This window comes from Diadema antillarum, unplaced genomic scaffold (genome assembly GCF_040938485.1).
Source record: "Diadema antillarum isolate AM-2024a unplaced genomic scaffold, OU_Dant_1.0 seq00000266_RagTag, whole genome shotgun sequence".
NCBI lineage: Eukaryota > Metazoa > Echinodermata > Echinoidea > Diadematoida > Diadematidae > Diadema > Diadema antillarum.
In genome coordinates this window covers 905,092-932,329 of record NW_027271303.1, presented here as the reverse complement: position 1 = coordinate 932,329, position 27,238 = coordinate 905,092, and the positions used below count along the sequence as shown (strand labels likewise).

The 27,238-nt window shown below is 39.2% G+C and overlaps 2 protein-coding genes across 2 annotated transcripts in view; both read left to right on the top strand.

The window, feature by feature from the left end:
• Positions 1 to 1,551, top strand: part of LOC139729851 (homeobox protein cut-like 1) — a 49,192-nt gene extending 47,641 nt beyond the window's left edge. The window contains exon 15 of the mRNA XM_071640775.1: positions 202 to 1,551. Within this exon, the coding sequence (XP_071496876.1) occupies positions 202 to 1,073 (872 nt within the window). The 3' untranslated portion in view covers positions 1,074 to 1,551. The remainder of the gene's footprint in view (positions 1 to 201) is intronic.
• A 6,878-nt stretch (positions 1,552 to 8,429) lies between these two features.
• LOC139729870 (protein CASP-like) lies at positions 8,430 to 21,487 on the top strand. The gene is made up of 8 exons (XM_071640794.1): positions 8,430 to 8,439; positions 10,474 to 10,610; positions 14,036 to 14,105; positions 15,371 to 15,474; positions 16,618 to 16,737; positions 18,231 to 18,374; positions 20,399 to 20,544; positions 21,412 to 21,487. The coding sequence occupies exons 1-8, from the start codon at positions 8,430 to 8,432 to the stop codon at positions 21,485 to 21,487; spliced, it is 807 nt and encodes a 268-aa protein (XP_071496895.1).
• Positions 21,488 to 27,238: the final 5,751 nt, after the last annotated feature.

The window sequence follows — 27,238 nt, the reverse complement described above, 5'->3', positions numbered from 1 at the left end:
TGTATGAGGTATAGTCAGAAGTACTCTGTTTCTTGTTCTAACAGAAGTCTATGTTTTCATCTCAATGAAACTCGGCTTATTGTTTTGCAGATGTATATTTTTGAAGCCTCTGAAAGTATTCTGCCATTGAGAATGACAGGTTTCACAAACCCTCAGACAAGTTTTTGACTGTGTCACATTTCTTTTTATATGATTCTATAGCGCGGAGGTATGTCATGGTGTACCCTCAGTCTGCCAACTCCCAGGGTGTGAACAGCCCCCCTGCCAAGAAGGCCCGCGTCCTCCTGACACCAGAGGAGAAGGATGCCCTCAAAGCCTCCTACGACAGCGAGCCCTACCCGACACAGGCCACCATCGATGCCTTAGCTGCCCAGCTCAAGCTGCCGACGTCAACGGTCATCAACTGGTTCCACAACCACCGCTCCCGCCTCAAGCGAGGCGCGGTCAACATGGACCCGGACAACCCAATGCTGTACCCCCCGGCCCAGGAGATGCCGCCCTACCCGTCAGCCGAGGGCGCCCTGTCGGCGCGGCATGCCTTGATGCAGGAGGAGTTGGCCCGGCAAGCCGCCCTGGACGAGAGGTTACGGCGGGAGAGCAAGAACGCGGAGGAGGGGAGCGCCAGCATGCCTTCACCAGCTGCCGCCACTGTGGAGGCACCTGCCAGCGAACTCAAAGGGTCGCAGGTAAACGACCTGAAGCAGGCAATAGTTGCCTTGGAGAATGCCAGCAGGGAGGAGGAGGAGGAGGGCAAGCGGAAGCCGAGGGGGCGATATCCGGCCCTCCAGAGCGGAAACTGGCTTAACGACCAGGGGGAGGTAGGCCTTTCAGAGGATACAGAAGAAGAGACGGATGGTTGTGAGGAGCGAGAAGTTCCCCCAAGAAGGGATAGACGAATGCACACGCCTGATGAACAGGAGCCGAAGGTCGGGGAGCTGGAGAGTGACGATTCTGCCGGCGACGAGAGAAAGAAGCTGAAGAAAAGGGAAAAGCGGGCCAAACTTGGCATCGACGACGCCGTGCACAGATTGCAGAACGGAGTCAAAGAGGAGCGAGACGACTGGGAGTTTTAGCAAATCCAGTAGCTGCAAGGCATAGATATTTTCATAGTACCGAATCCTCTGGTTGTCTTCACGGATACGTATGCAATAATGTAACTTTCATGTCAGGAACTAATACGGGGCCTCATTACCAACACTAGTTTTCTTGGACACTGCCTGACACAGTGATGGAAACACATTTAACAAGTGCAAGAGATTACGGCTGTTGTGCCTGTGTGGACGTTTAATTCATGTCGGACTAATGAGAACCGGTTTTATTTTTGTCGTATTTATTGAACAAATGAGCTTTCTGACGAGATTAGAACAAAGAAGAAAGAAATTCAGATGTTTTCAAATAAGATTATTTTCATACTTAACTCCTGACGAGAAACAAAGTGTTTACTTTGTTGATGCTATGCATTCAAATGTTTCCAAATTCGGACCTCGCTTTTCCAGTCTGCCTAGAGTGATTTCCATTTCTTACAATGCCACATAAAAAAAGAAAAACATGTTTCCAAAATGTGTGTAGTACGTCATTGTTGCACTATTGACCTTTTAAAGAGGGGTTCCGATACAATTCATGTGCATGCTGAAAGAGAGAATGAAAATGCCAAAAGAAAAAACAGGTCAAACAAACGAGTTCCAGTATTCGGCAGAAGTGTCATCCTGCAAGCCTTTTTGGTGTAATTCTTCCCAGTCAGACAGCGATCATTCAAGAAACCTGATTGTATTTGTGTGCTAGCATGTCGTCAAAATCCAGTATTTCTTGTTATTTCTTTTACTGCTGTGATCGTCAGGGCAGAGGATTCAGGGGAGGGGGGATGTCTTAACCAAAATGACAGAAAAACAAACATGATTGCATCATTATGGTATGTGACAAAATGCAGGCAGTTTTATTTGTGTCAAATGGTATGTTGTTTAAATTTCAGTGTTCTGTTGTTGTTGTTTTTTTAGTTTGGGTTGTTTTCTTTGTAGAGAGGGCAATTTACAGAATTAAAGAGTTAGCAAGCTGCCAGAATGCATTGAATGGAAACTCCTTCGGGGATTGATCTCATGGTATTCAGGGGGTCAACGGCAATTTTGGAATTTTGCTTATGTTACGTGCACATTAAAAAATGAACTACAAAATGTAATCAATTTTCATACAATGAATAAGAAGCCAAACATTATTCAAATGGGTTTTGTGGATGGAATATGATAGTGCTGAGTTGAATCTAGGACAATATTGCATTCAAACAGACACTGTTTGAATATATTTTACTTTGTGTAGGCACATTGGTAAATACTATTATGTTGTACTGAGCCTGGCCTGTGTTGGAAATCCCAGAGGAATATTGCACTGCAGCGTATTGTCCGTACATTTGCGGTATGGGAGTAACAGCATTTCCAAGTTTTATATTTTTATCCATGTATTTTTTACAGTGAATCCAATCCAAGAATCCAATTTTTTTTTTCCCCTGCTGCCGAAGGCAGGTAATCTTCACTGCTACGATGTAGAGATGGCAGTGCAGGACATTGCCATGGTTACTACGCAAGAGACTTGAGTGATGATGGAGGGTGAATGTGATTGACTCACATTATTGATGTATTGCTCTTAGTTTGTCGAGGTAGCAGCTTCTCTAGCAGCATGGGTGGCGTGTTGTTACACATATGTTTATGTGTTTAACAATAGCACTTCAGTTTAACGTCAAGTGTATTAATTATTGAGGACTTTTGCACTCGCAGGTTGCACATAATCGTGTTTCTGGCACTCGTTTATAGACATGTCTCAGAGTTAGTGAGTGTTCACACACAGGAATGTGTCTTGTGGCTGACCACCAACTTTGAACAAAGGTCCGTTCAACAGCTGCATCAAAAATACCACAGCTTGTCAATCAGACACACGACTTGCGACACACTGCAACACAGATCTGAAACAGGAGTGGGAGATGGGGGAGAACTGTACAAAATGTTCGGGTTTTTTTTTTCTTCACTTTGTGTTTGTGGAGTATGAGTTGCTATTATTATTTTTCATTTGGGATGTAATTTGCAAGGGATGCCAACGTTTGCACATGAGATGCAACAAATGGGAAAGTGCTGCATGGAGAGTTTCTGTCTAGTGTGGCATTTTTCGATAGGAGTGACTTAGCCTTTGTAAGGCTTGACAAGTCACCAGTGGACGTTTACTTTGATGTGGATGTGATAGATGTAATATGAGAGACAGAGAAAGGGGGGGGGGGAGATAAAAGATACCCTGGGGAAGGGGTGAAATGCTGTTTGTATTTTTACTGGTGCTTATGCGTGTAGGCTTCTTACCAATATCATTATGTATGTACAGTCATCTCACATGTGCTGACTGTCTCATGTTAATCTGTACTATGCTCACTCATCTACTTAATACTTCTTCTTTTTTTCATTTTCTTTGCTATAGAGGGACAAGGTGCATTTGTTATGCTGACTTAAAAGTTAATAGTTATTAAAGGGAGAGGCTTACCTTTGTATATGCAGATAAAATGTAAAGTGTTCACCAAACATTTCCATCTCGTGTAGAAATGAAGAAAGTTACACAAAGAAAGTGCAAAGATTTTTTCTTGTCTCTGTCTTTCTTCCTGCTCTAAGGCAGTGGCCCTGTTTGTAAACCTGTCCAATTTCTGCTGTGAATTTAACATTTGAATCAAATACTTTACAGTATTAGATTCAAGATGAAATTGCAAATTCCACAAGGTTTCAGCATTGGGGATGTATGAAGTTTTTGAATCAGGCACGTATTTAATCCGTTGAGGATGGGCTGTATTTGCTACAACATACATTTCCCATAGACACTTGCCTGAGTATACTCGGGACTTGTCCTCAACATTTAAAGGAACATGATATTTTGCAAGTCAATATGACATACATGGTGTATTCCTTTACCATAATAATATAACTAGAGCCAGAACTAACAGTTTCGTCTAGCCAACCTATTGCTGTGGTGTACATTAACCACCCGAGTTTTGAAGATTTAATCAATATAACATACAGTTAATTTTTCGGACCAGATATACCCTTCCAATGCAAATCAGGGCTACTACTTGTACGACACCTTTCTTGCTTCATTTGAAAACTTGTACATACATACTGTATCATACGTCAGTGGCACACCATTGATTGGTGCGCTGCAGCGAGCTATTCAATTCATCTAGCACTACTTCAATATATTTCTGTAGGCTGCAAGACTGTGTTATCATTTGCACTCTATTTATTTTCTTCTTTTGTATTATCTTTAATTTGTGTTATTATGTGTATTCTTTGTGTCATTCATAGTACTTAGGTATTCAATAGCAATGCAGCACAGATTGCGTGGGACATTACGCAGAGTTCACCTCAGATTGTGTCTTCAATGTCTTCAAATAGTCATCGTTATTCCAGGCTGGCGATATATACATTACTCTTGAATATTTGAAATGTTCGGAATGGAATCATGTCCGTTGTATCCTGTTGTATCATATTTCTTTTGTTATGGTCACATCTCATCACCAAAGGATCCATGTAAAGTTTATCGTCAGTTTATTGCACAAGTTTTTGTTAGTGTTATTTTTTTTTCAAATAAATTCTTGCTTATGTGGAAAATGAGATGTAGATTTTTCATGGTAGGTCAGGATTGTGAGTTTAAATGAGGAGTAAGGTTCTAATTAACCTTCTTTCTTGTTTGTAACGCTCCCCAGAGGATTGCTTTGCGAACAGATGACTCACAAGCTTTTGTCTGAAAGTTGTCGTTTCTTTGTGCCATCTCATAAGAGTTAAGGAACAAGCTCCTTTTAATCACATTGCTAAGTGCTCTTGAGCTCTCACATAGAATTTGCGATCGAATACTGTCGACTATGTCGGATATATGGGGGTTGGGAGGGGAAGGGAGGGAGTGGTTGGTACTGTTCAGTATCTTGTGCGAATATATGTATTGTGTTGTCGGGGAATGACAACTGTTTGTGCCTCTGCCGGATCATGGTGCTAAGATGGACTAAAATGGATTATCATGTTTGGTGACTTGTGTGTCTTTACAATGGATGTCAGTACTCAAGACAGTGTCTAATAAACGATCATAAGGTGGGAGAAATTTTGGAAAAAGAAGAATAATCAGTTTTGAATTTGCTGTGCGACTGCAATTTCAATACCGATAGGCCTGCTGGAGCAAAAAAACAAAACAAAGAAAAATCTTTAAAGGTAATCTCAACCCCCCACCGTCCCCCCCCCCCCCCCTTTATACCTCCCTCCTAAAAACCACAGGTGTGGTCATTGAATTTTGTACCAGAATGAAGCAGGAAGGCCTGTCATTTTATTTCTTTTATAGAGCAATGGATCTAAATCATTTATAGGAAGTAGCAGCAGGTTACATTGCTTGCATCGATTGATTGATTGACCGAGTTGTTGCCATGGTAGTCACTGCAGTTGTCTGCACAAGTTGGCCGTGGAAAATTGATCCATGAATAGGATAGAGCCTTGGTGTGGGTAATTTGTTCGAACCGTTTACCCTCTGCCCCCCTCCTCACCTGCTGGGGACAAGATTTTTTGCTGCTTCTCTATGGACTTACCATTGGTGTGGATGTGCATCCGCGATCATTGGTCTGAGGAACATCGAACGCATCATCGGCCAAGAACCAGAAGGGCACTACCGCATGCTAAGATTTGAGCGTAAATGAAAATAGACAATCAATTTTCATAAAAGAATAAGTTTATTTAATCAAAAGTGGCGATATTTATAAGCATTTTTCCGAATATCGGGTGAGATAGGTCCCATGTGGTTTTGATATTTAACATTTAAATGAAAATAAAAATGATTTAAAATTGACGCCATGATATAGAGGAGATTGAGCTTTACAGTGTGATACCAATAATTTAATACTCCGCAAGATTGAGATAACGTCCTTACTGGTTCTTAGCTGATGATTAACAGGTCATGAACAGTGAGAAAGAGGCTTCCAACCATTAACTATTAAGCAGAGTTTTACTTTGGGAGAATGCATTTGCGAGTGTATTGAATCACAAAGTATTATTTGTTCATTTTTTTTCCAAAATTGTTCGCAGTTTATGGGAAATGGGAGAAATTATACACTTGGGACTGACATTTATATTTTCACTATTACAAGTAGTGATTCCTTCCTGTGAGAGTAGCTCACAGGTTGTTGATATTTTGTGTATGATAATTTCATAATTTCATACCATTCATTATATTTCTGTGCCATATTTATCGTATGAAACCAAATGAAGCAACAGTACAATGAAATGTTTAAATGTCGTATTCAATTGAACAATTTTTTTTTGCCAAATGAACTACAGGATTCTGATTTCAACTTTCATCGACTTGTATTGATCGATGAATAGTGAATGCAGAGGAGAAGAAAAGTGGATGCTACCGAACTTCATGCATGATTGTACAATATCAGTATCAAACCATGCAAAACCTCAACTACAGAGGGCAGTAGTGAATGGAAAACAGAAATATAGGGAGCAAATTGTTGAATTCAATGAATTGAATAAAATCTGCAGCAGATTTTTTTTTGCTCCACTGCTTATTGAGAAATTCCAGTGCTTGGGTGCTTCAAAGTTTTTCCGGTATATATTGTTTCATGTAAGTGTTCTTCATATTCTTGTATCATAATGTAATGTATCATGACCAATTAACAGAGCCAAAGGAACACAAGTTGTTGGTGCATTAAGCTACTTATATTTTTTAGCATATTTAATGAGGAAAAAAAAGAAAGAAAACAACATTCTGGGCTTAGAGGCAAATATATTTATTAAACAAAACAACAGGCTGAATGTATTCACTATGTTAATATGTAGTTGTATGAGTTTTCAACCAAGGAGCTGTACTGTGTTGACAAAAACATCTATGTTGAAGACGCAGTTTTATTTTGTGGGCAGAACTATGTGCACAATCCCAAGTGCATACCCATATTTGGAGAAGAACAACATTAATTCTTTAAATGTTCGTTAATGCACAAACTGGATATCGGCCCAAAATGTAAGATGGACCAACTGAAAGAAAACATTGCAGGAGACTAGACTACTCATTGTGTATTCCCCAAACTAGTAATGCGGATATATTTCTGAGTGCTGGCCAACAGAGCATATTTTAATAATTTTTGTTCTTTATCAGAGATGTCACTTTTGTTGTTGTGAGCACTTCAATTTTGCTCAAAGCGGCATTGCTTTAAAACCATTGTATCCTTCCGTCATATGTACATGTACATGTATATGTATATTTTTTTTTCTGTCTCCTGTAAGAAGATAGTGAATGAAAGGAAAATTGGTTTCCACAAATGCTGGACACCTTAGAGCCAATGTCTGTAGGCTCATCCGCTTTTAAAGCACATCCTTACAGTTGACTTTCTTCTTTTAAAACTTTGATGATTATAATGGAAAGGTTTTCTTAGTCGAGGCATCTTCAACTCTTAAAAAGTGTCTCATTCATGAATGCAATGATGCTGTCTAGATAAAGTCTTCTGAACTATGCTAATGGGAGGGGGGGGGGGGAGAAGTTTGTAGTATTGTTGTCTTTTGTTGTCTTTTTAAAGTTCTCAGTGCTTATCACACTGCTTGCTGCAATACTTTAAAGCACATTAAAGTACTTATTAAGTTGTTTTTAATAACTGAAAACTGATACCGAGAATCATTCTCTAAGATTATTATGTTGGTCAGTCAATATGATGGTAGTGTACAAATGTATGCTAAGATCCACTTTGTTTTGCATTGTTTGGAGATAATACAGAAGAGAGGGACGAATTTACTAGCCTTCATCCAGACTTTAGTGAACACAGTACAGCTCATCAGGTTCTTACATGACTCTAAAGTTATCCTAGGTCATAGTATGTGTTGTTGCGTTGCGTCGTATATATATATATATATGTGTTCATATTTATCTTGCCATTTATCGTAAGCATTGTTCAAGAATTTTGTCTCCAAGAAAGTTAACAGGCAAACAGAATGATGTAAACCTACAAATTGACTTCCAAGCAATGCCGCAACAAGTTGAAAGCGAATCATGTCTCGCATGTTTTTCCTTTTGTTTTCTACGAATATGTTCGTCGGGAGGAAGAAAGAAATGGGAGGAGATGACAGGATGCCATGTTTTTTTTCCCCTAGAACATGCAAATAATACTAAAAACTTTCATCGGCTGGGGATGATGAATAATTAAATGACTGAGCTTCAACCAACCTTGAATTGTAGAGGGCAAGCTTTCGTCCTCTCCTGAGGACTTTCTCAAGCCTAATTAGGCTTGAGAAAGTCCTCAGGAGAGGACGAAAGCTTGCCCTCTACAATTCAAGGTTGGTTGAAGCTCAGTCATTTAATTAAACATGCAAATAAAGGACATTGTCTCAGACAGTTTTACACTTTGCCTCGTCATCTTGTCAGCATTATGGCGTGTTACCATGGATACCTGTAAGTGATGCATTCCTGGACATTGCATACTGTAGAGAGGGAGAAAGAGAGAGAGAGAGGGAGGGAGAGAAAGGAGAGAGGCATTACATCCCTGAAAAAGAGGTCAGAAGATGAATTGTGACCGTGCATCACAAAACAAACAAAAAGTCGCACCCCTTGATTTTACATGAGGACTCAAAAAAATCTTCAAGCTTACTTAAATAGAGCAAACTCATATAATTTGGATGATACAAGTACAACCTTCGAGGGGAGAAGTTTGGAATTTTATAATTTCAGATATTTAGTCTCTATGTGACTTGCACACAAATCTTAGCTAGATTTTCCTTCTTATGAACAAAACAAATAATGCGTGCCATTTGCATTAAACAAATAACTTTTGTCAATAGCATCCTAGCAATTATAGTATTGTAGGCTGGCTGGAGTTTTTAATGATGAATTTTGAACATGAACAGGATTGCAGTGGTCAAGTGTGTGTGATCAAAAAGTGATTTCTGTTTTATTTTTTTTGTACATATAGAAATGAGTGAGTTGTGAAGCAGGGGCATTATCAGCTTGTATCTAATGAGGTGGCAATATGGATGTTTGAGGGCAGTTGATTCCAGAGTTGGGAAGCAGTAGGTTGAAAAGCGTGTTGGACGTCTGTTACTGGAGGTGAATATGTACGTGTGGGAAGAGAGTGCTATCTGTTTCTGGTTGGGGCCAGAGTGATGGTGATGAGGCGAGGAAAATGTGCAGAGACATGAAAGGAAATGATGATGAGGACGATTGTTTGTCAGGTCTAGTGTCATAGATAGGTGCGATGTTTCAGTGCGGCCGTCAGATGGTAAAACGGTCTAACTCGAAAATTTGACTTTTTGAGGTAAATTCACTTTCCGGGACATGTGAGGGTGCTCTTTCCAATGGTGCTATCGAGAAAATCCCATCATGTCTTGTTTTAGAGATAATTTCCGCTATCTTGGTACTTTTTTGTATTTTTCCTTCAGATTTGATGGTAAAACAGTCTATCTTTGAGTTAGCCCATTGTCGGTAATATCGTTTGGAGGTAAAACGAGCTATCTTTTACATAAACCATATAACCTTCTTAACTGAGATTTTTTAAATCATCACTGTCAGATTGTAAAATGGTCTATCTTCGAGTTAGACCAGTTTACATGGTGTTTGTGGTCTATCTAGAAGATAGACCATTTTACCATCTTATGATGTGTAGCGGGAGTGTATACATGTGCTGTGGTTTAACAGTCTATCTGCACAAAAATCTCATTTGTTTTATAATTAAAACCCCAAATAAGCACAAAATTCTTCAGTTATCAGTGTTTAATGTGCTTCTTCTTGTCCCATTGCTAAAAATGCATTATACCCATCTCCTAAAAAAGCTCAAACCTCTAAACTTTAAAGTCATTTTTCTCAGAACAGCAATTTTCGAGATAGACCGTTTTACCATCTGACGGCCGAGCGGAGGTGTTGGAGTAAATCAAAGACAAGGGTCATTACATGTAGTTATTGTTGGCAGGCTTTTGAAGACACTATCGATGTGGCGGCTCCATTTGAAAAAGAAAAATTATTAAACTTTCCTGACTGAGCTGAATGATATGTATGATGATGTTCAGATGCATGAAACAACACTCCAGCCTGATAATTTTTTCTTTTTAGAGTTATGCTGTCGATATCAAGGGATCTATGAACAATTATCACCATGCTTGTAGACTATTTACTGAATGTTGAATATGTGGACACTACTGTTGACAGAAAATACTGACTATAACCAATCTGTCGTCACTCACAAAGTCCCATTCTTTTAATGCATTCAGTGTGTGTGTGTGTGTTTTCATACCTTTAAATTTACATAGTATCATAGACTTTGACAGCATAGGCCTATAGTGCCATGCAGCTCAGCTTTTCAATTGGGAAGCACTCTGAATAATGCCTTTATGATAAGCTTTTCATCACAGTTACAGCTGCTGTATGTGCTGGAGATGTTAAAGCTTTTCTTTTCCAGGTAGTGAACACACAATTTTCTCCTTTCATGCACAACAGGCCGATATGTGGAGCTCCAGGGGCAGTTCACACAGCAGAGCTTAACGGTCGCCGAGCAGAAGGAACTCATCAGCCAGCTGGAGAAGGATCTGCTGAGTGTGAACGCACTCTCGTCCAAGTACAGGGGAGAAGGAGAGGCAAGTGCAGGCAGATACAGTGAACTCCTGTTCACACGGTTGTAACAAAATTCCGGTTACAATGAAGTAAAAATTCAGGCTGCAACATTATCCGGTCTACGTATTTTTATTGTTTATTTGTTCGGTTACAACAAAATTTCGATATAATGAAAGAAAACTGCCAGAATGGTCTCATATTCAAGTAATGTGCAGTTGAATGTTTTCAGGTTAGCATGCCTGTACAGTGTCGGGGGCGATCCTTAATGATTTCACATTCAGGTACTAATCCCAGTGAGTAAGATTATACACAAATGTGCACGAGATGTTAAATTGTTAACCTTTTTTTAGCTCACCTGAGCCAAAGGCTCAAGTGAGCTATTGCGATCGCCCTTCGTCCGGCGTCCGTCGTGCGTCGTGCGTCGTGCGTCGTGCGTCGTCCGTCGTCCGTCGTCCGTCGTCCGTCGTCCGTCGTCCGTCGTCCGTCGTCCGTCGTGCGTCGTGCGTAAACTTTTTACATTTTCATCTTCTTCTTGAAAACCCCATGACCGATTTTCATCAAACTTGGCAGGTAGCATCCCTAGGGGGTTAGGAACTCAATTTGTTAAAATGGGCACCATGCCCCACCCAGGGGGCCCCCAGGGGGGCCCAAACCCCCCAAAATTAAGGAATCTGTAAAAATCTTCTTCTCTAGAACCAGAAGTGATAGAGCTAAGTTAATACTATGAGTTAGTACATTGATGACTGTAGTTTCAAGTTTGTTCATGGCAGAATCAGGGGTGCCCCCCTTGGGATCCAGGGGAGGGGGGTGGGGAAGGGTTCTAATGGGGCCTAAATTGTACATTTTCATCTTCTTCTTGAGAACTCCATGACCCATTTTCACCAAACTTGGCAGGTAGCATCCCTAGGGGGTTAGGAACTCCATTTGTTAAAATGGGCACCATGACCCACCCAGGGGGCCCCCAGGGGGCCCAAACCCCCCAAAATTAAGGAATCCGCAAAAATCTTCTTCTCTAGAACCAGAAGTGATAGAGCTAGGTTAATACTATGAGTTAGCACATTGATGACTGTAGTTTCAAGTTTGTTCATGGCAGAATCAGGGGTGCCCCCCTTGGGACCCAGGGGGGGGGGGGGGGGGGTGAGGAGGGGTCCTAATGGGGCCTAAATTGTACATTTTTATCTTCTTCTTGAGAACCCCATGACCCATTTTCACCAAACTTGGCAGGTAGCATCCCTAGGGGGTTAGGATCTCAATTTGTTAAAATGGGCACCATGCCCCGCCCAGGGGGCCCCCAGGGGGCCCAAACCCCCCAAATGAAGGAATCTTTAAAAATCTTCTCTAGAATCAGAAGTTATAGAGCTGAGATAATACTATGAGTGAGTACATTAATGACTGTAGTTTCAAGTTTGTTCATAGGAGATCCAGGGGTGCCCCTCTTGGGGGTGGGGGGGGGGGGGGGGGGTGGTTGGAAGGGTCCAAATGGGGGCCTGAATTGTACATTTTCATCTTCTTCCTGAAAACCTCATGATGGATTTTTGTCAAACTTGGCAGGTAGCATCCCTAGGTGGTCAGGATCTCAATTTATCAAACTGGGCACCATGCCCCACCCAGAGGGCCCCAGGGGGCCCCAATTCCCCCAAATTAAGGAATCTTGAAAAAATTGGGCCCTTATTGTACATTTTCATCTTCCACTTGAGAATGCCTCATCAAATTTTGGTAGAGCTGTGAATAATTTAGATTAGTGACTGCGTGAAAGGTGAACTTGCGATACTCAGGTGAGCGCTAGACCCGCGGGTCTCTTGTTTTTTTAGTCCTGGGGTATTGATAAAATGAAGATTTAAAGAAAAACTGTAAGGATTTTTTTTCATAACCTATAAATACCACAAAGTTCCTCTAAAATATAACTTAAACATCTTCTTTGGTCTCCATATCAAAACTCAATGTAAGAGCAGCATGGAGCATGGAACATCAAAGCCAGTGGAATGCTAAGCATTCAGTTGTCACTGTGCAGTTGACCAGTTCATTGGCGACTTCAAATTGATCAGTGTTTCAGGACGTGAATATTAAAAGCAATGTTAGGGTATCATCCTTCCATTCTGTATTTCTTTAAGGAATTTATTTTGCTTATATCTACATTTTTGCTAGGTCTGGCGAGGCATGGGTAAGAGTTGCAGTCGCCATAACTAAACTGTTTCATGAATGTATGCATAAATGTGAACATGTCATCCAACTGTTTCCTAAGTGTAGATGATGCAGCATAGATTTAATGTAATGGCAAGAATGTTGTTTTTACTGCTGAAAATGGTTGCCCCAATACCTTCTTTAAAGGTAGGGGATACCTTTTACAGACCTCCCAAAATGCAGCAAAACATTAAATATGAACCTCAGGGGACTTGCTTAGGCCACTGCTTAGAAATTTGGAAGTTAACAGTTATCTAAAATTTGAATAATGCACAAAACTCAACTACTCAGTAGTTCTGTGTGTCAGCCACACTTAAGCCTTTTTGTTGCAGTCTTCTGTATTTGTTATCTATAAACACAAATTTAAAAGTACAAGAGCTGATGTAATAACATATAGAGTGTGTGGCAAGAATGTATATAGAAATGTTTGTAAGTGTTGATGAACTTTCTTCACAAAATATACATGATGGACACACATGCAGTGCATGGGTCTGCAAAGGTAGCCTAGTAATGTACTGGAATTTACGGTGAGCCCCGAAAAAGATTCAATTCAAAATCTAACGGTCAAAAAATGTACTAAATGTTACCTTCCACTTTCAATACTTTATGGGAGTTTCTAAAATGATACTTTCTTCAACATACCACTGTATTTATACAACTCTTCATTTAAGGCATGCAAATGGGATTCCCTACCTTTAAGGGTTTAATGAAGAGATCGAGCAAGAATATGATATTGTCCAATGGGCGTGGCTTTGCCTGCTGCTGTATGTATCCATTCAAAATGAGATGTTGTCATTGTTCAGGGCCGGTGGAGCGTTTTCAAAAGTGGTGGGGGTGAAGGGGGGGGGGGGGGGGGAGGCGGGGGCCCACTTCCGGGTTTCATGAGCTAACAAGCCAAAAAAAAAAAAAAAATGTCCTCATGCAGCTCATCTCTCCCCTTCCATTTCCGGGTTTCTTCAGCTAACAAGCAAAAAAAAAAGTCCTCGGCTCATCTCTCCTTCCATTTCCGGGTTTTTTCAGCTGACAAGCGAAAAAAAAAAAGGTCTTCAGTGGAAAAACATTCTATTTCTATTTAGTGCCACTTACGTACCTCCCGGTTAAAAAAAGTGTGGGGGCCCAAAGTAATGACACCTTACGTATTCCTTTGTATGGTGCACAAAAAGTGTGGGGGCCCGAGCCCCCATGGCCCCCACGGTTCTGCCGGCCATGTTGTTTGAAGTGGAAATTCGCTCCTATTCTCTATTTTGCCACGTTCTTTGTTGCATAGGGCCAAGCCACCCCGTCAAACACAGAGGCTGAACTGGTTGCCAAGGCAGTTGGTGAGACGAGAAGTGCAGGTCAGTTTGTTGAAGGAGAAAAATGAAAAAGAAGTGGGCAGAAAACTAAAAAAGAAGATCATGAATTCCAGATGAGTAATTTTTGTATTTTAATGAGAATGTAATACTGAGAGAGTGACCCAAAATAATCTTTACCATCTCTGATGATATGAGTTCTCTTTCTTCGGCAGTCTTGAGTGTTTTTGGCAACATCAGAGATTATAGGATTACACTGTACTGTAAAAGTGGTTTCTTTCGCGTACAGAAACTTTCGCGGTTTCCATCAGTGCCGACTTTTTCGCGTGTGTTTAAATTCGCGGTCGGTAATGATAGCGTTGTAACAAGCGACGAGTTCAAAACATTTTCGCGTGATGCTAAATTCGCGGTTCAACCTCAAAGCGCAAAAAGCGCAAAAATAAAACCACCGCGAAAGAAACCACTTTTACAGTATTTTATTCTTTCTCTGCTATCTATATACCACACTTCAGTAATCTTGAAATTGAAAGTTTGTCATGAAAGCAGGGGCGGATCCAGGAATTCTGTAAGGGGGGGGGGGGGCGCAACTAATATTTCTGGTGATACGTCCGGGTTTCATTTCATTGTTTTCTTTTTATTTCTTTTGTTTTTAATGAAAAATAAAGGGGGGGGCGTGCGCCGGTTGCGCCCCCCTCTGGATCTGCCACTGTGAAAGGAAGTTTCACAAGTTTCATTAAATTCTTGCATCGATGACTTTACACTGGAATGGTACATTAAAAGTAAAAATGTTCAACGGTTGTGAACATGAAAGCTTCTAAACTCTTCCAAATTGATATACCTGACTCAAAAAGGAATGTGAATGATTACAGTAGGTATACAACAGATAGTAATTAAAAACAATAAAGACATTATCATAAATATCAAGTATAAGACACACACAATTAAATGGGTTAGTAGTATGAAAATGTCTAAATTTGAGCAAAAGATATGCCCGACACTAAGGAAGCATGAGAGATAATGGTAAGTACACAACAGATCAGTAATTAAAAAAGAAATAATCATGAATATCAGGGTACAAGGCATGAAAAATCTAATATCAGATATTAACTCTACCAGTTATCACAATAATTATGTCAAAGACATCTTGTCTTTTACGTGGTTAGATTTTGATATATGGGGGGGGGTGTGACTGTGTATGCATCTTTTCTTAATTGAGAATATCTACCAAACTCACACGCAAGTTGTCTTAACCCATTCACATCCTCTCTTTTTTTTTCTTTCTTTTCCCCTTTTTTGTTTTCTCTTCACAGCCCCCGTAGAGACAGCCGCCAATGCTGGAGCGGCGGAGTCACTGCTCCCAATCGTGTCGAGCCAGCGGGAGCGGTTCCGCATGAGGAACCAGGAGCTGGAAGTTGTGAGTTTGTTCTTCCACCTGTGTCCTTGTTCTCTCCCTCATCCTGCCATAGGACTAAAATCAAGGAGGAGGACTAATTTGTGTCACAAAATCAAACTAGAAAAGCACTCTGAGAGCACAGACCTCCGCCAAGCAGCAACTTTCCACTGATGATCTTGCTTTTCCATAGAGATCAGTGATTTCCACCCGTACATACAAATGTACTTGCATGCTGAAAAATCGCCCGAAGCCTTTGTTACGACATAAACACTCAGCTGCGCAGCGCACCTTGCTCTAGCAGAAACTAGAGCACGCACTTTAGTGCGCGTATGAAAACCTAAAATATGCGCAGCTTGGATTCCCAAGGTCATTGACCCTACCTGCCAAAATATCGAAAGTCCTTTATAAAATCCATAAAAATGTCTGGATCACTACCAAAATTTGATAACCTGTTCCTTGTGTCATTGTCAACCTTTCCTGCAAGTTTCATCCAAATCTGCGCACAACTTTTTGAGTTATTTTGCACACGGACAAACAAATAAACCAACAAACCAACAAACCAACAGTAATGAAAACATAACCCCCTCCCTTGGCGGAGGTAAATATAGTTTCATCATATTTTATAAATGTAGTTTCATTGTACAATTTTGTCCATGACAAAGTTGTAGAGAACAGCAAGTGAAATGAAATGGATCTATATAAGATTATCATCTGAAGTGAATACATCACCATTTATTGTAACATCAACAAAGCAAATTTCAAAGAGATTGCTCAGTTAAAACATATTCACCTAAACCAAATAATTTATGTAATGTCTAATAGAACCTGTGTCTATATAATGATTAGAAAGTCTCTTCAGGAATATTTTACTGCCCATTAGCAAGTTCTAAATCTTGGATTTTCTTTTTTCAAGGGGTTGAAAGCCTTTTTTAATGTGACATTTTCATGTCGTAGGCTGAATGTTGCATTCATTACAAGGTTTGTGAGATGAAACATTATTTTCAAAGTTCCAAGCTAGCCCAAGAAAAAGAAGAAGAATTAATAAAATTCATGTGAAGGAAGTTCTTCTGTTTTTGACACACTGCTTGGAATCAGAATTTCATATCAACGAGTTCTATTGCGAGCCTGTATGACCATCGTCAATTCTCGATCAAATCTATTCAGGAGAACCGTCAGCATCAGCAGCACAACCTGGTCCTGCAGACAGAACTGGACAAGCTGAGACAGGACAACGTCAAACTCTACGAGAAGATCCGTTTCCTGCAGAGCTACCCATCGTCACGGGTAACCACATTCTCTGCTCTACTTAGTCAATATATTACTGTAAATGTGGCAATTTTCGCGGTACATTAATTTTCACGCATTTCGCACTACTTCTTGCTAGCGCAAATTCTAAAACCCGCGAAAATCCCTTCACAGTTTTCTCTGCACGTTTTGAATGAGTTGACAATTGCACAGCACGAACTGAAGAACCCTGCGAATATGTTTTTGAGCCGCTCAGCGCGAAAAATTAATCTCTTGATATATTTGTCAGAAGTTATGTATAGTATCTATACAACCTCTGGAATTATACAAACCATCTCTTGAATAATTGGTGAGTAATTATGGGCCTCAGGTGTGTACATAGTCTCTCCATGGGCCCACTATAGATCTCACTTTCCATATTGAAAGTCACCATATAGTATAGGGTGACGCACGTAAGTATGCATACCCTCCTCATTGTGCAATGCTGCCCTCTCTCGGTAGCTGTAGGTTCAATCAGTCTAAAATTACAGACTATTTCTTCCAAGATGTCAGCCTACATGATGTGAAAATTTGCTGAATTTTTGATAATTTTTCACGGATTTACAGCTGTTTTTATTTGGACTATATCTTTGAGGTTGTCCTTGAAGGATTGGAATTTTCATTGTCAATCTGCTGGATCAACAAAATGGCAAGAAACAAGGGGAAAATGCATCTGTTTCAGAAAGAAAGAGGGTAATTGAACTATGGCAAGCAGCTAAAATCATTAGAGAAGTTGCACAGATACTAAACAGAAAAGACAAAAAGTAAAAGATTTGTTACAGCCACCTGGGCTAAGGAGGAATAATATCTCTCAGACAGGAAGCGGAAGGTTAAGAAGAGCAAATTGACTGTCCTACCAAAAAAATTTATTACTGCTTTTGTTAATCAGGGGGAGAGCAGCTCATAACTGGTAAATCTTATAGGCATGAATACAATTCTGTATTGTCTGATCTTTGCAGTAAGAAAAAAAACTATGAAGTTTTTGTAAAAAATATGGAAGTTATGAACACTTTAGTCAGGTTAATGCCATGAGGTATGCATACTTATGTGCGCCACCCTGTAGACGCTTTCTGATATTAGATGCCCTCAGAAAATTGCAGGACAATGGGCTTTTATCAAAACTAATATCCTGAAACAAGTAAGGTACAAATGTATGTCTGCCCAAACAATGCAGCATGATGTCACTGTAAAAAAAAAAAAAAAAAATGGGCAAGGCTCAAATAAAATTATCATTTCATAGCGAAAATTTTACACTATCAGACACAGAGTACTTTGCAACTTGAATGCGAAGGGCAGGATATCAGTTTAAATTGTAACTTTTCATCATCGTCAGCTTAGCTCCATCCATTATCAGGGTTTCAACTTCGCATTGTAATACACTTTCCTTACTAGCCCATCCTATATGTGGTGGTGTTATTCACTTGCACATGTCCGTGTCCCAAACGATTTTGGCTTTGTGCACATCTCTGACATTGTTGTACTGGCATTGGCAGGGTACCAACAAGCTGGACGACACGGAGAGCCGATACCAGAGTCAGTACGAGGAGAGGCTGGACCCCTTCAACTCATTCAGCCGGAAGGAGCGGATGAGGAAATACATGGGGCTCAGCCCCTTTGACAAGGCCACGCTAAACACGGTACGGCTGCTGGCAAAATTTTTTTGGATCCTGGGTAGTATGTGATACCAGTGTGTTAGATGATGATGATGATGAGGATGATAACGATGACGACAATGATCATGGTGATGATGATGATGATGATGACGACGACGACGATGATGATATGATGTTGCAGACAATACCAGTGATGATGTTTTATTTATTTTTTGGTTTTATTTCCGTCAGAAACATACACACAGATGTAAAAGACAACGTAAGGTACAAGGAAAGTAATACATCATGCATGAAATGAAACATACATACATAGCAAATGAATAGTGTGACACATCATCGATATACGAAAAAGAATAGAATGTAGGATTAGAGAAAGATAACGGCTGGATAGCCCATAATCACCTGCACTTTTCTGGTGCCGCTGGTCTTCCATGGGGACCAGTTATAAAGAGGTAAGAAAGAAAAAAGAGTAGAAGATTACATATTATATCAATACAAAATTATAATAGTCTCATGAAATATTGCTTTTATATTACAATATTATTCAAAATCTCAATTCAAAATACACTTTCTTGAGATGTGTAAATACATTTCTTGTGTATCAGAAAAAAAATATAGATGAATTTACACAGATGAGATTAAACTAATTCAAGAAGGGACCGTTTAAAATCCTTCAGTGACGTGCAGTCACGGACAGCATGCGGAAGGCTATTATATAATTTTGATGATGGCTACATCATTAATGCTAGAATGATGATGATTGATGGCCAAATGGATGGGGTAATGCTGTTGAAGATGATGATAATGATAATGATGAGGATAATTGTGATGAAAGCTGTGACAGGCTGTTACGTAATGACAGTAAGATGATGATGATGATAATGGTTATAATGGTAATGAGACAGTGCTGGTATGAACACTGATTTCGAGGAGACTATGTGCTGAAATGATGAATAATCATTGTGTTAAAGGAGGAGAAAAAGACCTTAATGAAAACAGTGATGGGTACAATGATGCAGAGACAATAAATGATATGAAATGAAATGAAATATGCTTGGGTTATAAACATCAAGTACAGCGAGAATGATAGAGCAGGTTCAGGTGATGATGAGGTTAGGTGCTGAAGTGATGGCTATCTTTCTTTTTAAATGGGAGAAAATGTTATGATGAAGATTGGGATAATGACAAAGGTAGTAATACTGATAATTGTAGTAACGGTAACAAAATGAAGTGATAACATTGGGTAGAATGAGGATTATCATACCAAATGCAAGTGCTGGTGATGATGTGGGAAGTGGTGGAGTGATGACCATCATTGTGGTAGGGGAGCAGATGATAACAGTGATGACGGTGGTAGTAATGGTGATGATGATGATGATGGTAGCAATGACAACATGTGTTTGATGATGATAACCAAGCAGATGAAAGGGAGGATGACCACAGAAGATGTGGAAGAAGACAAGTTGAGGAGGAGCTTGGGAAAGTTTGCTTTAGAAAGGAGGACACCCTAAATCGGGCAAGATGGAGAGAAGGTGTGAGAGTGGTTGCTGCAAGAGTGAGGTAAATCCAGCCACCCCCATTATCGGGAACAAACCTGGATAAAAAAAAAAAGATGGATGATGATGATAATGATACTTACGGAGGTAATGGCAAAGACTATTTAGCAAGTAATAACAGAAAAGTATTTGTTTTTGTTAATTGATGAATTATGTACACATTTATGTGTTATTTCAATTTGGACTAATCTTGCGTATGCATTGGTCCATGTCGCAACAAGTGTTGGTTGATTGTATTTTACCTTTTTTGTTTGAGGGCTCCAGCTACGAGCACACAATGGCTTCTTAGGAGAGTCCTGGCATGTATTGGTTTCTTCATAATGACTTGTAAGTTGTATATTGTTTTATATTTTGCCAAAATAAATGAATGGAATGATGATGACAATGAATAAGAATGAAATCAGATGCTGACTGCAAGGTGTGAGCAGTGATAAGGATGCGATGGTTACTGTCGTGGAGCTGCATTTCTTCCTCTTCTCATCTCGTCTCTAGGGTCGGCTGATCCTGTCCAGCAAGATTGCCCGCACCATCTTCCTCATGTACATCATCATCCTCCACCTCCTTGTCTTCCTCGTGCTCTACAAGATGGCACACACCGAGTCCTGCAAGAGAGACGTCGCCTCCGAATGTGTACAGAAGTAAGTGGACATTAGAATAATACTTTAGCATAACCCCGTCCCTCCCCGTCTGCCTAAAAAAAATGTTATTTTGACACAACCATTTCTGAGTATCATATTTTTTTTTTCTGAACATATGAAGACCCCATCAGTGTCCATACTTTATATCAAAACCTTGGACAAGAAGATTAGCTTAGGCTATAAAAATGTTTTATACTGGTAAAGCTGGTTATTTCAAAAAGAGAATAGGCATAACATCTCAAATACCCATGCATACAGTATATATTCATACTTTGCATGTGTGATCATTTGCTTATTTACGTACATCATTAATGCTTGTTTTACTGTTTATACAATAAGATATGTGTATGCGAATTATAGAAACAGCTGTTTTGTGCAAAATTTAGTCAGTGTACCTAGACCCCGTTTCGCTAACATGGGAACTCTATCAAGCCAAACAATGAACCCAAAGTAGGGGACAGATTCAGAACAAATCTAGTTTGGAAGGATACATGTACATTGACATACAGGATGTATTCTAGAGTGTGTCAAGATGGGAGCAGATAGCATTCAAATTCAAATTGGTTAGTGAAAAAGTTCCTAACTTTTTGGGCTGATCTATCCCAGAATTGTCTTAGAGATCAGTTGAATTGAACTTAGGTTTGATTTTACAGCTTAGTGGACAGTTCCCCAGGAAACTAATTGTTATTATCACATGCCTGAAGAGTACTGAGACTCTTCTCTCTCATCTCTGTCCGCAATGGCCAAAAAACTGGCCCATAAATTCCCTTCAAAGATTAAAAAACGATGAACCAAAATTTTGCTTTCCTGTACCAACTCCGTCATTCTACTTTCTGTCTTTCTCTCTTTTCTCCTGTTAACCTCAAGGTTTGCCGAGCACATGCACGTATTTCACCCGGACGATGGTCACGGTGTCGGTGCTCATGTCGATCATGGTGGATAGCTAAGATTCTGATTGAGCGGGACCGATCCACACTGACCCACCATGGCCGAAATGATAATTTTGCGTTGCGTGTATAGCTGAGCATATTTGTGCATACAGTCCTTGACTTGGAGCGGCATGCTCTCACAAAAGATAAAAATAAAAACAAAACAGTATTGGTCGAACGTTTAGGGCCTACTGAATAGAGGTCTTTGTAGCTGTTACATGACTCGTAAAGCAGTTAACACCAGGTTCTTCTCAACTAGTAGGCCATGGCACACTCTCAGGTGGGCACCAATGTCGGCCAAAAATGAATTGAAATAGAGCTGTATTCAATGTAACTGGGCCTTAAAAAAAAAAAAAAAATGCATTAGCCAAAGTGGGCCTCGGGTTAGAAAAGGTTGAGAAGAACTGTTTTACCCCGTGCAGCAGGGATATCTGAAGAGTTTGTTTGCAAAAACCGGTAAGTCCATTTTTGAGGATTTTGAAGTTCGGTCTCTGTCATAAAGTACAAAATAATACCTTTGAAATGATATACGTTATTGGTCACTACATATAAAGGTACATTTTTGAAGTTATGGTCAAAAGAAGCAAAAATTTTCTTATTATTCTCTTTATTTGTCTTGACCTTTAATCGCAAATATCTCCATTTGGCAAATATGGACTCATTGGTTTTTGCGAACAAACTCTTCATCTCTTGATAATTTCATTGTGAAAGGTAGGTCACCTGTCTTGGACAGTGCATCTTGAGGGAAACTACAAAAAAAAAAACAGCGGGACCAATCAGCAAGAAGACATTTTGCATGCTGCTGGCCAGCAGCTGGGTGCTTATGAGAATTTGTAACCCCCCTATAGGAAACTTTTTTTTTTTAAAACTTTAAACACACCTTCAATATTCCTTGCGATGTTTCTGCTAGGTTGCTCCAGGGCTGTTGGGTTGCTCAAGAGCTTAGTACATTATTATTACTACATTAGCGTGTTGCACATAGGAAAAACAAAGTTATTGTGTCTGCATTCTCTGCTCCACCGTCCTGTCATACGTAGCTATGACTATTGATAACTACATGTGGCTGAATATCTATTACTCAAGGTTATGTAGTCTTATTGGTGATCTATTACTTGGTCTACTCCCACTTCGTCTAATAACCATTTAGTCTCAACCCACATGGTCTCATCCCATTTCATCTACAACCAGTTTGTCTAATCACCATTTAGTCCAATTGTCACTTAGCCTCATTACCAGTTGGTCTACTTCCAGATGGGCTATGCCCACTTCGTCTAATACCCACAGTTTATTAGACAAAATGGGAAAAAGTCCAAGGAGACAAAAATGCAATTAGACCATTTGGCCATTAGACGAAACGATACAAAGCCAAACCGGGCATTAGACCAAGTGAGAAGTAGACCAAACATGCATTAGACGAAATTGATAGTAGACCAAGTGAGTTTTACCGTAGTGGTGTTGGACAAACTGGGAAGTAGATCATCTGATAGTAGACCAAGTGGCAATTCAATAAACCATCTATGATCTTATTGAGCTAGGGACATGACATGTGGCATATGTAGCATTGTCATCCAAAGATTGCCGACTACTGATTCCGCAGCAAACACCAAATTAAAAAAAGGTGAACAAATAAATCACCTTCTCAAAACCAGGACTTCGAATTGCTCAGTCGGAGGCAAAAGAAGAAGAAAAAATGTCATGTGACCGTAGACGTCATGTGACCACATCATTTCTAGACTCTGAAGTGTGCATTCACGTCAAACAAGGTATCATATGATAAACTGTCAAAAACTTGTAGACTGGAAGATTTCACAAATTGATTGATGTAAGATTTTCTTTATTTTTGATAAGGTTCAAAGTCTATTCTTTTTTTCTTTGCATATGTCATGTACTTGTAACTTCTAGCTATCCGTATTTTGCGAAAGTGATGTTAGTGCATTTTAACTTTTCTCTATACTTGCATAGAATTTGTTTTAGTCTAGCTTTGCATTTTTTTTTTTTTTTGGGGGGGGGGGGTGGTGGTGAGGTGTTGTGTCTTAAATATATTTGCCCAGGTCTGCTGAAAATGCTAAGAGTTAAGAGTAAATTAATAGCAGTGGGAGAAAATTTTGAGTACTTAAGAGAGGTGCTGGTAGACATGTGTTGGAGTTAATTCCTCCCAAAAGAGCATTGAAAGGTCAGATCATTTTTTTTTCCCTTCTTAATTTACATAATTTGAACATGTGTACGTTATAATGTACAGTTCTCATAGAGTGCTTTATCTTTTTTGTTTTGTTTTGTTTTGTTTTGCAACTCACATAGTAAAAGCAGTGCACCTTGATAATTTTGCTTCAAAATATATATTTCCCAAGAATCCATAGAAGGGCTTCATTTTCATTATTTCACCAATTTTCCTCACAACATTAAGATGATTATGCTGAAATGAAAAGTTCAGATTTAATTGCACAAGATGTAGCTTTTAAGCACCTCATTCAGATGTAAATGTGTAGTTTTCTTTTTTTTTCTCTCTCTCTTTACAGATTTTAAAGATGTGTGCTTCTGGTAGATACAAGGAAAACTTGAGATTAACACATGAATGAAACATGTTTTGCATTTTCTCAGTGTATAGCTAACAAGAATTGTTTACGGCTTATTACACCAAAACACTTGGATGATAAGAGGTATAAGAGCAAGAGTCTATAATCAAAATTATAATGTTTATAAGTGTAAAAAATATAAATATGTATTTAAGAAGCAAGCAGATACAACTTTACCCTTGTATTATGTTATCCTTGTAGCATTACACAGAAGCCAAATTTTGTAGTTAAGTACATATTGCGCCTATACAAATGTGTCTAATTCAACTTGCTGAAGAGTTCAATAAATTGAAATAGATGTTACATAACAAGTCTGTAGGGTCATGTTTAGCTGCATGTTGCTGGTTTGTTTGTTTCTGTGTTTGTTGTTTGGTAGTAGAGATGAGAAGGATATTATCATACTCTTTACATAATCAGCTCATATTATCACTACATATCATAAGTGATAGTGGCCCATTTCACTCCCCCCCCCCCCCCCCTCCCAGGATCTGAACCATTAATATGACACTTTTTCCTTTGTTGCATTGTTTTTGTGATGAAAACAGTACTACTCTATGTGTCTAATATTTCTTTATAATAAGTTTGAACATGGATTAGACATTAGGACCAAGTTCGCAAAGGCAAAACAGCTTCTCTGCAAAAATCCTGTTTATATTATGGCTTGTTGGTTGGCACAACACTCATTAAATGTTGCTAGACAGAGTGCCCTACTTGCCCCCCCCCCCCCCAAAAAAAAAAGAAAAGAAAAGAAAGAGCACTTCACATCATATCTAACTTTTGTATACCATATCATGCAGACCCACTATTCTTTTGAGGATAGACTGCTAAAAATAGATTTTAAATATTACTTTGAAATAGGTCAGTTTGTGTGTGCAGAAAATAATAACAACAACAACAACAACAGATCTTATCGGCCTTCATTACTGATATGTTTCATAAAATAGTTCAATCAACCTCCTAAGCAGTTTAATATAGGCATAAATACGAATATATGTTTATCTTGATCGATGATTAAGTAACTAATATATGTAGTACTGCATTTGGTGACCACACATTTACTTTGCTTTTTGTAAGAGCATTGTAATTCTGGTCAGGTAGGGCCCACAATGTACAAGCTTTGCTCTTTAGTGAGTCCCATATCTCCATCCCCCAAATTAGTTAAAACTCAAATCTTTCACTTCTTTATATTTTATCAAAGTTACTATGTACCCTGCTTTTTTATTACTTATGTTCACATCTCTGTCCTATCATCCACATTGATTATTTTCTACGGGTAAAGGGGGGGGGGGGGGGGGGGGGGGGTGGGTTATGGATGCACCCCTGCCCCCACTCTTGAAGGAGGGGGGAGGGGGTGACCTGTACAAATACCCCCCCCCCCCCATATTAAAAAAAGATTGAAAGATGGAAGAAGAGACAAAAAGAAATGGGATTCTATTAATGTCAGCGTAATGCCTGACGTCCGCACGCCCTCCTCGGGAAAGCTATGAATAGAGCTTATTCTATTTTGAGGCTTTGAATACATGAATTCTCGAGCGCATGCTCACTTTGCTTGCTTGTAATAGTAATATCGACCTACATGCTTATGCATGATTCAGAAGTTTCAAACCGTAAAAATATTACTCTCAAAGGTGTAATAATAACATAATTTTGTTAGTTTGCTGGCTCCGTTAGCTTTTCTTTTATCAAATCACATCAAATTGCAGAAATTGCAAGAAACTCTTTGTATAATAAGATTTCAACCATAAGTCGACATCACCTAGGTCGACAACTCGTCTAAAGTCCACCACACACTACATGATCAGAGCGGGTCATACGACCAGTCGCACGACTCGACACCGCATACTTTACGATCAGGCTACACACTTATAACCGGAGGGCCAAACCCCAAAAAGTCGCTTACTTAACGAGTGAGTTGCACTCTCTCTACAAACTAAGTAGACCATGCTTATTTTCAAGTTTTTATTGTAACAAACAACATTCCACTGGTCTACCTCAAAAAATTTGTTGCGAAAGCCTCCAAATCCAAGATGGCGTCCAAGATGGCCGCCATATTTACTGAATTTGTTATTTGAAAGATAGAATTTGATTGAAAAATCATATTTCAACAAATTTGATGTCATGTGAAAGAGAATAAAATTTTCTACAAGTTGATACCATTTTTGTGGGTTATTGTGATAATTGGATTGAGATTTTAAGGAAAAAACACTCATTTTTTGATATTTTTCTGAAAAAAGGAAAATCATGAAATTGTTTGATTCAGCATAAATCAAAGAAAGACTGAAGGATTATCTTGAAACGTTTCAAGAATTTTGTTTGACATATAATTAATATTTGAAGAAAATTAGGGGTCAGTACCGTTTTCGGTTGAGGAGTTATAATGTCTCAAACTTGAAAACTCACTATGTAAAAATGGCCACTTTAGTTGTGACAAGACCTTGTTGGTTGTAAAAAAAAGCCTGTGCGCGCCAAGACTACTACAAGCACCACTGCCACTGGAGCTTGTAGCAGTGCCAGTGGTGCGTGTAGTAGTCTTGGCAAACGCAGACTTTTCTTTGAAAAACAAGGGTTTGTGCCTGCAAACTAACTTTTCATATACCAAGTGGTAGCTCAGGTAACGCTGATTGCTATTACAATGTATTTCAAAGTAGATTGTTCTGAAGCAGATGAGATGAAGCAAAAAATATCTTTCAAATAGAGGTAGAAGCTTGAAACAACCTTGCTATAGAAAGTTTAAAACAAAATTTGGATCAATCACTCAAAAAATTCAAGATTGCAGGCCATCAAAGCTGACATAGTGTATTGCGCCAAAGTAAATGTATCATTTCAATTTTGATACAATCTTGTCTGTATTGCTGTCTATTTATATGGTTTTTATATATTCTGAACATTTTAATGCCATTTCAAACCATCTTAGGTTTTTATGGAGACATTTTTCCGAATGCACCATGAATATTTCTCTAAAAAGTTTACAAAAATAAAATTAAAAATGTTTATTAAAACCATGCAGAAATTAACATCTTTCCCATATAATCAATATTTGGAGAAAATTAGAGGTCAGTATTGTATTTGGTTCAGGAGTTATAATGTCTCAAACTTGAAATCCCATTTTACATAATATGTTATTTACACGCATCTGTTCCCAAAGACGTAACAGAGGGTCAAATTCAAGATCGTGCTTACTTTTCGAGTTCC

Coding starts and splice junctions, on each gene's coding strand:
- LOC139729870 (XM_071640794.1), top strand. Junction 15,475..16,617: donor GGAACCAGGAGCTGGAAGTT/GTGAGTTTGTTC, acceptor AAATCTATTCAG/GAGAACCGTCAGCATCAGCA. Junction 16,738..18,230: donor AGAGCTACCCATCGTCACGG/GTAACCACATTC, acceptor TGGCATTGGCAG/GGTACCAACAAGCTGGACGA.